Consider the following 9,586-nt stretch of genomic DNA (forward strand, 5'->3'; position numbering starts at 1 on the left):
GTACTACTTCTGTGGCGATTGTTAGAATTATTATAATGGTTATTCTTCCTGTGTGGTGATTGGGAATAATTTCTATAACGGTTTTTATAACTTGAATGTCGATTTTGTGAATTATTTCGTGATCTGTTTTGATAATTATTGTTTGGTCTGTTATAGTTTGATCTATTATATGAGTTATTCCTTGATCGATTGTTCGGGTAATTCTGGTTTCGGTTGTTTGAATAACTTCTATTTCGATTATTGGAGTAGTTTCTATTTCTATTGTATGATGAGTTTCGTGATTGATTGTTTGCATAGTAATTATTCCTTGATTGGGAATTAGATCTAGAAACAAATTGTGTTGTATTCGAATTTGATCTGGAGTAGTTATTTCGACTATTTGGTCTATTATAATGATTTTGTGACAAATTTTGTGTATTTCTTCGTTCTGGTGATCTTCCTCTATAACTTGAGTAATATGGTGATTGAGTTCTCGTGTAATTGGTATTTTTCGGAAGTGGTTTTCCTGAACTGTTGTTGCTGTATACATTTTTGTTCGGTAGATTTTGATCTTTTTTCATGTACTGATAGAATGATTTATTTGGTTCTTTATATTTTTGAGGTTTGTTTTGATTGTCCTGTTGTTTTTGTCTTCATTCAGAAATACTATGTCCGTATCGTCGGCAATAATTACACCATTTTTTGAAAGATGGTTTGCCTTTAAAGTTTGGGTGTTTTTCATAAATATTGAGTATTTCAGTGATTTTTTCAACGAGGTCTGTATCTGATTCCTGTATATTATTGATATTTGTGGTATTTGTTTCAATTCGGTTAACATATTGTAATTTCAGATTTTCTGTTTCTTCAAGTTTCATTGTGATTTCCGCTTGCTCTAGTTTGTCTACTAGTTTTCGAAAATCTAAATCGGGCTCTCGAATTGAGGAGGGATGGGATGCTCTCTTTTTTATTGCTATTTTCCTTAATTGAGGTGTTAAGGTCATCATTAAGATTTCTGTCATTTTTGTGTTTTTATAGTCGTGTGTATTTAATGAATATGCTTTTCGAACTAGTGTTTCGATACGTACTGCTAATTGTTTGATGGTTTCATTTGGTAATCTGCGAATTTCATTACATAAAACTCTTTGTTGTTGTTTGTTTCTCTCGGAGTCAAACATTTTTGAAAATTCTTGTGTAAATCTTTTACAATTTGATTTTATTTCTATAGGCAATATTGAAAACCATTTTTGGGCTGCGCCGTCTAAGGTTGTCTGTATCAACGCTGTGCGTCGATGTATCCAGTTTTGATGTAGTGGCGTATTAATTGGTTCAGGTCCTATATTTAAAATTAAATTTGCTGTTACTGCATTTAAATAATCTTCTACAGAATATTCAGGGTCTGTTCCTGTGAATACCATTAATGGTTTGTTTGATGTTATTGATGATCCACCCATAAGGTATGGATTCATTGTCATTTGTAATGATTCTGCTGCATTTGGCATTTGTGAAAAATTCGAAAGTTGATTTTTTGTTATTTCGTGTTGTTGAAGGTAATATGGAAGTGGTATTTCATTTTGCATTTGTGTTGGTTGATACGAGTGTGTAATCAATGGGTTTTGTGGCTGAATTGGTTGAAAAGATTGTGTATTATTTGGGTTTTGCATTTGTATTGGTTGTTGATTTTGTGTATCTATTTGATGTGGAGAAAAAATTCTATGATATGTAAATGGTTTCTGCACTCCTTGTCCACGATATTCTTGAGTATATGTTGCAAATATATCTGGTTGTAAATAATCATCATCAGAGGATAGGTAATCCGTTTGATGAGGTGCTTGTTTTTTATTTTTATTCTGTTGAAAGAATGGGTAGTTTTCACTACGATCCTGTGGAGGATGTGAATTAGTTTGAAAGTTTACTGAGTTGGTTGTTGCCATTGGACTATCCCAATATCGAGATCTTATCTGATTATGATTATTTTTTCGGGGGGGATAGTTTGTTTTTGACGAATGTGTGTAATTATAATTGTGTTCCGCAAAATTGTTTCTTGTGAACGTTCTGCGTGTTTTTGACGGTATTGTCATGGGTCTATATGTTTGATAATCCATTTGTGAATATTTTGGAGCAACCGAAGGTTTAACGGTTGATTGTAAGGTTACCTGTGCTTGTGAAGTGTTTGTATTTCTTGGTGTTGTTAAATTTGGACGTATTGGTGAAATACTTTGTTGTGTCGTTGTTGTTGTTTGGACAATTTCTTCATTTATGAAGTGTGATGGTGTCTGAATATCTTGTTGAGTGAGATTCCTAGTTCCATTAAGGTTTTCATTGTGTATGACGGTCGAGTTTAAGCTGTTATTTCGCCTATCCGGTAGAAATGTATTATAGTTTAATGGTGTTGCATCAATGGTTAATGGTACTACTCTTACATAATCTCTTGTATAAGATATTGTACTTATTGCTTGACTTGCAATTGATTGTGGGATATTTATAAATGCATAATGAGACCATTCGGGGTCCCAAACGTAGTCTGACTGTTCTGTGATGGCGGTATCATCGTTTGAATTTTGAGGTCTGAAATTTTTTCTTGCTTGTGAAATTAAATCTATATTATGTGTGAAATAATCTATTATAAACCATGCCAAAATTTTTTGTAAGTCATGTTTTGTATGTTGTGAAACATCATCTTTAGTGAAATTTTCTTTAATTATATGTAGAAAAGTTGAAAATAGTGTGATTTCATGTCGTACCCTTATATGTTTAGATGTCTCTGTCGGTGAGACACTTGGGATTGGGATTTCGTTTTCTAATATTGAGATATAACTATATATTATGGCAAACACTTCATTAGTGAATATGGAGTTTGCTCTTTGTGAGTTATGATATTGTATGCTTTTTATGTATTCTGAGAATACTTTTGAAAATTCTAAATCAAGGTCGTCTGTTTGAATTTCATATTTGCGGTGATTCGGGTTTGGTGAGCTGAATTCTATGGTGTAGATTCCGTATTGTTGTGTCAAATTACATATATCTTTCAGATAGTGATCAATAATTTGTCTTTTGATCTTTACATCTGGGAACTCTGCTTTACATGGGCTGATTCCGGGTTCAAATAAATTTAGGATTAAATTCTTGCAAAGTATATGCTGCCCTCTATCATTGGGTGCATCTACGAGGAAGGGGTAGATATCGTCATCATCTGGACTATCTTCACTTGGGGTGTGTGTTTGGCTCATTTTTTCGTTTAATGACTGTTAATAGGTAATTATCGATATGTCTAATTGGTTGATTCCAATTATATAAATGTACTGGTTTGTGTTTATATTGCTTTTTTATTCTTCTTTTTCCTCTTTTTGATGAATTTGAAGTTGTTTCTGAGTCGGAAAAATATAATTGATCGTGAATGGGGCAATTTTTATCTATAGATTCTTTTAATTTAAAAAGTTCGTCTAAATTGCTGGCTTCTGATTCTATTTTTGGAAAATCTTTTTCGTGTTATTTGTCTTTGTTTGTTTATTATTTTCCTTTTTAGTGTTTGTCGTTTTGTTCTAATATATCCAACTGTTTGTGTATGAGGTGTGATTACAAGGTCGTATTTTTTGTTATCTATTTCACAGTTTGGTAAAACGATTGTCTGTTTGTTTCCTAGATTTTTAAATGACATAAGGTTTAGGATGACGGATGCAAAAAGTTGTTAGATGATTTCTATTTCCTTAAATTGTTAGTCCTTACAATTTTTTGGTTAGCTTAACCTGGGTCTATTTGTTCAGGGTTGGAGAGAAAAGTATATCGATTCCGAAGAATGATTTTTTACTTTCTCGTGGCTAGTATAAGCTAAGGTGTTAACTTACTTAATCTTACTTAAGGGTAGTGATTGTGTTCAAGGTTTGGAGAATAGTAAATCGATCCACAAGGTTCAGGTATAATTAGAACGCAAGTAGTTCGTTAGATACTATTTTAAACTTACTAAGTCTATGATTTATCCTGGGTCTGGTAAGAGGAGGGTTCAAGTGAAGGATGAATAACCGAAGTTCTTCACTGTTTATCCTAATGTGAATGATTAGTTTTGTTCAAAAATTTCTATTAGTCTTGGGTTTTTTGAAAGGGGTGGATAGTGAATCGACGTTTGAGGTCGTTAGACACTAGCTAAGTGGGTGGGGGAGAACAAAATTGTTCTTTTTGATCCAAGGATAGGCCTTGATGATCAAGTTTTGTAAATTTAATTAAATAGAAAATTAATTAAGATCCAAGGATAAGCCTTGATGATCTGATTTTAAGATTAAGTGAATTTAAGTTTAAAATGGTTTAAATTTATTTAAGAAAAGATTTAGTGTTTTAATGATATTAGTGAGCTTATGATTGCTGTTATGTTTTAGGTGATGAAGCTGGAACAACTGATGATTTTATGATTACTAACAGTTTATTGTCATGCTACTAATTTTTATTTTGATTTTCAATAAATATTTTCCAAACATGTTTTATATAATACTGCAGAATTTTAGGAAAACGATCTGAGATCTTTTTATCAATCGTTATTGTATATTAATAGTTTTATTTAGCGCCTGAAATGATAATGAAGATTGACTTCAAGGTTTTATGTTTGCAAATGAAAATCTAAATTCATTGCTAATAAAATTCTAAATATAAAAGTCTGTGTTGGCTTTTGCCGTACTATCATATAACTATTTGGTAAGTTTCTACTTTGTCGTATGTCGTCTCTGGTTCGAGGTCTTCTTGCAATTCCGGGTAGTTCTGTTATCGTTCGGAATATTGGCTCTGATCTATTGAGTCGTAGAGACATTTCGATTAAATTATCGTCGTATAACATTTTAAAAATGTTTTGTCTAAATTCTAATCTATTTTTGGTTAATTCTAAGCTATTAAGGTCTTGTTCGAGACTTATGGTCGCACCAGATGAGTTATGACCGAAGTGGTTAACTCATAGAGTAATTTCGGATAGGGTACACCGTCTGCTCGTCACGCTATCTTATTTTCGGCCGGATAGATTCGTGCAACTTCTTAGTCTAATACCGATCCTAATCTTACTCTTATACTATCTAGTCTCAGGTTGTTTAACTAGTCTCTGCTAGGCTCAATAGATCTAGGGTATACTGGTTTATTGCGGCTGCTGAAGTTCCTTTGGAGAGGCAACTAAATTCTAAGTTAAATTCAAATCTCTCTGGTGCTGAAATTACAAGTAATTCCAGCACTTACAAATAAGTGGGTTGTTAGTTAGATGGATCATGATTGGTTAATATTAAATACTTTACAGTGGTAAAATATCTAATTTATCCAATCATAAAATGTAGTTTAGGTCAGGTTTCACATTTAACAGTCACTCTTAAAGTTTTTCTTAAAAAAAAAAATACCCAGAGTTACTCAAAAAGCAAATGCCAATTACAAAATAAAAACAATCTATCACACCAAAAAAATATAAAAAAAAAAGATTATTCCGTGAACCGGAGAATTTGAGATTTTCGAGAACTTTAGCTCAAAAATATCGCACAAAATTACAATCGGGCGAATGGTTTTTATTTCTCAAATAATCTCCTTAGCAACACCCAATTGGGGCTTAAAACTGCCACCTATATTGCCCAGAACATTTCAGGAAAGCAGTTGACTTTAACAAACACATTTCAGATCTATTCAAATCGTTAGCTCCATTTGATCACACTTTCTTCAAAAAATAAGTGCAATTGGCAGAGTCTCCGGAAAAGTAATTATCAAGAGAATTTTCTTCACAAGCAACCGTCAACAGAGAAGAATTGTCAATATTGTGTGAAAATCATTGTATAATTCAGCACATCAGGGTTATTGTACTGGGCCTACTCATTTTATAACTCTGCAATAATGTTTCAAATTAGCAACTACCTGTCTCCTGTAATGTGTTACAATACGCCGACGTCATATTACTCTTGTGAACATCACGATAAAAGTTTAGCGATTTTCAATTATTTCTTGTCTTTCAAATAGAGAATTGCAGTTTCAAAAAGTTCGGACAGACAGATTTTATAAAATAAATGCAATCTTTCCGTTTTGACAGATTTTTTAAAATGCAATTTTGATGTTTCAAATAAGCATGAGATAAGAATTCTGTCTGAAAAAGGGGCGGATTTAGGAGGGGGAGGGGGGGGGGAGGGGGGCGGACGCCCCCTCCCTCAGGGATTCGACCCACTGACGACCCAAAGGGTCCCCCTTTGATACTTTTTCAGAAATCCATTTTTGGCCGACCGACCTTAAATTTTTTCTAAAGGCGCCTTGGGCGCCAATATATACTAATTTTGAGGGGGAGCGCGCGCCAAAAAAAACGCGATTTTTTTGTCAAAACTTTTCAAAAAGTGCCCAAAAACGGCTTTTTTGACTGTTTTTTCAAAAATTTCCCTGCGGCACAAAATAGGGGCAAAACAGTGCTTTGGGAGAGCTCGAAAAATCATTTTGGTCGACCTAAAAAAAAAAGGTCGTCAAAATTTTCGAATTTTTTTTTTGAAAATCCGCCCCCCTCGAGAAAATCCTAGATCCGCCCCTGCTTTGTGGTAATCTATTCATACCCTGTGACCTCTCATTTTTTCACCATGATCAGACAGTTTTAGACTCAACTCGTTCTGGATTTTTGACCCCTCTATCTTTTCTCGTCCTTAATAATACTTCATAATAATTAGAATGATAATTTTTTCAGGCTGATTGTACTGGCTTAATGTATTCCGATAAATTTGTTTGAATATAAAGCTTATTAGTTTTTGTTCAGCACCAGCAGGACAGACGTCATGTAACGTCGTTAGACCTGTCGTGTGATAGTCTAGAGAAGTTGACGAGAGATAGTTTAAATTTATATTTTTTTGTTTACTTTAAATGCGCTTTCATTGTGAGTAGTAAGAGTCATTCAATTTGAAGCTCAGATTTTGTTGTACGACTGCCTGGGAAAAACGACGGTCTTGGCTCAATCTGAAAAAACAACAAAAATTTATCATAAAAATTTTCGAGAGTAAAAGGAAGGCTAATTTTGGGGGTAGACCATACGTCAAAAAACATTTTTACGCACATTTGCATAAACACGGGCTTTAGGGCATGCTTTGCAAAATGGCTTTTTATTTTTTTTAGTTTTAAGTTTTAAGAACCTTCTCAACTCGAAAATAGTTGATCAGCTCCCCATCATGGTACTTTCTTAATGAAGTAGCTTTCTCATCAAATTTTGACAGAAAAAACATGTATAGTTGAGATGACATTTTTGGTTCGAATGAATTTTTAAGTTACTTACTATGCTGTTGCTACGGCTTAATTTCAGCGAGCGTGCAAAAAAAACGCTGTGCTTTCACGCAAAATGTAAATTTTGTAGTATGGTACAGAACCGTAATGTCCAATTCGTCTGTTTATAGTAATCAAAACGCTCAAAAACGTTTCTACCAACAATAAATACACACAAAACGTACATAGAATATCCACCTGCGAATTAAAGCATTGATTATTGGCTTCGGTAGAAAACAGTTGGATTGCTCGCTTTTTTGATTGAATAGATTTTATTGTAGTTTTATATTAAAAAGTATAATTTAAACATGCCACAGAAGGGTTGTATTTGCGAGATTTGTAGTTGCGGGCGTCACAAATGTCCCCTGCACCCCACCAGACCCAAAAACGACTTCCAGGTAGGGATCTTCAACCGGATCTACTTAACCATCGCCCTCCTTTTAGTATCCATTAAAGAAAATCCAACCCTGCAACAAAAAAAAAACAGTAAATTAGCACTAGAGCGTTCTATGTAAATTCGAACTTTGCTGCAATCTGATTAGTCGAAAATTCGACAACTTAACCTACTTAATATTTACCCCCTTTTCTTGAAGGGGTCAATTGTTAAGTAGATCCCTTCAATCGATTGAAGCTTGCGATAAATACAAAAAACGTATTTGAAAAAAAAATTAAATTGCTTTGAAATGCAAAAAAGATGAATATGTAGCCGCAGTGTTGCTTGAAAGAATTTTTTAGAAAATATATGACCTTTTTTAAATATATCTTTTATCCAGTTGCTGTTGCACAAGAATATTCTGGTAGCAGTCCATCTTTGATTGGAAACATTCTGAAAAAGAACTTTTTCCTCGATACTTGAAAAAAATGAAGTTTTTAATTCCAGCTCAAATCACAATTGAAGCGGATCTATAAAAAGCTCTAAACCACTTTAAGAACAGATAAAAGAGTGTCATACTCTTTTTGATTCTAAAAATTTTCCACTAAAAGTATCGAAATGGAAATTCTGATTTGGCATGTTTTGTTGTTAGGAGTGCAAAATAACCGAGTACAACAACAAGTACCGGGCATATGACATCGGAGCGAAGCCTGAGACGTTCAAGCCGAAACCACAGATGGTGCAGGACTCCGGACCTCTGGATGACGCGACAACATTCAAAACGGACTACATCAAACACCCGGTGCAGCCCAAGTTTGCGGGCAAGCATGATGTGTATGTGAAGCCAGATGGCAACATGGACATGATCACCTCCTACTACAAAGACTACCCCCACAAGGCCGCAGACAAAGCAGTCTCCTCTAAACCCCACTACGCATACCAGGTATGCCCCCCGCCCCGCCCCAATGACTTTCACGGGAGCAAAACTCTCAGTACAAAAGGACCATGAGAAATCAAATTGTGAACATTCGGGTTTAAAGTCTTGTTTTAAACTTTGCAAAATTGATTATGATGCTCACACTTATTTCTTTTAAAATTTCGGTTACTGATTTCTGACTGGGTAGCATTGTTTTCGGGTGTAGATTTCAGGGATTGCGTCTCTAGGTCCGTTCACACTCTCTAACTTAACGGCCCGCAAAGTGGTCCCTTTGGTAATGAATTCTGCAATTATTCTGTACTGTATTATGTTACTTGCCCCTTTCTATGCTGCTCTTGAGGCTGTCTCGCTCACTCTCGTCGATCGCAAGAATTTTCAGTAGTAATTAAATTCATATAAATATTGGTCCAAATACAGAAGGCTCTAGACGGCCCGAATATAATCTAGTAATTCAATCAAAAGGAAAAGGTCCGCGATCAATCAACACAATTGCAATTCTCTCTTCTCTAGAGAATCCTAATTAACGAATTACTCACACTAATTCCGCTCAATCACTCAGTCCGACCTACTAAAATTAATAGTGTCGCTAAGGATCACTATTCCATTGAGGTACTTTGACTGATCTCTTTACCTCGCAATTCCTGATTTCCTTACTATTGAGAACCCAAATAATCTTAATAGTAGCTCAAACTGTTCTCACTCTGACGGAGAACCAACTAATTCTCCCTCTGGCAATTATTGTTCTCTAACTAACTGAAAACCAACCGTTCGCTCTCACAGCACAATTGCTCTCTAACTAACGAGAACCAACTACTCTCTCTAGTAATTATCCCTGTTCTGCCTCAGGGTAGGCTACTTGTTATTCTCTAGGATGTTTGTCTATTTGAGTTTCAGTTATAGTTAGAGTTATGCCGTCCCTAAAAGTCCTGACATTTACTTTGGTACACTTGCCGTAAGGTCTTAACAGAATTCTTCCTCTGACGACACCAGTCTTAAGTTCCAAGTTCCTTATAGGCATCTCTAACTAAGTTGTACAAATATCAAGTCCAGTTTCACCTCCAAAC

At 34.7% G+C, this 9,586-nt stretch overlaps 1 protein-coding gene across 1 annotated transcript in view; it reads left to right on the plus strand.

Moving 5' to 3' along the window:
* Positions 1-7,398: 7,398 nt before the first annotated feature.
* LOC134846311 (stabilizer of axonemal microtubules 1-like) overlaps positions 7,399-9,586 on the plus strand; it is a gene marked incomplete in the record, with an annotated part of 8,185 nt that continues 5,997 nt past the window's right edge. The window contains 2 exon segments of the mRNA XM_063863614.1: positions 7,399-7,610; positions 8,238-8,528. Of these exon segments, the coding sequence (XP_063719684.1) occupies positions 7,521-7,610; positions 8,238-8,528 (381 nt within the window).

Source organism: Symsagittifera roscoffensis, chromosome 5 (assembly GCF_963678635.1).
Source record: "Symsagittifera roscoffensis chromosome 5, txSymRosc1.1, whole genome shotgun sequence".
Lineage (NCBI taxonomy): Eukaryota > Metazoa > Xenacoelomorpha > Acoela > Convolutidae > Symsagittifera > Symsagittifera roscoffensis.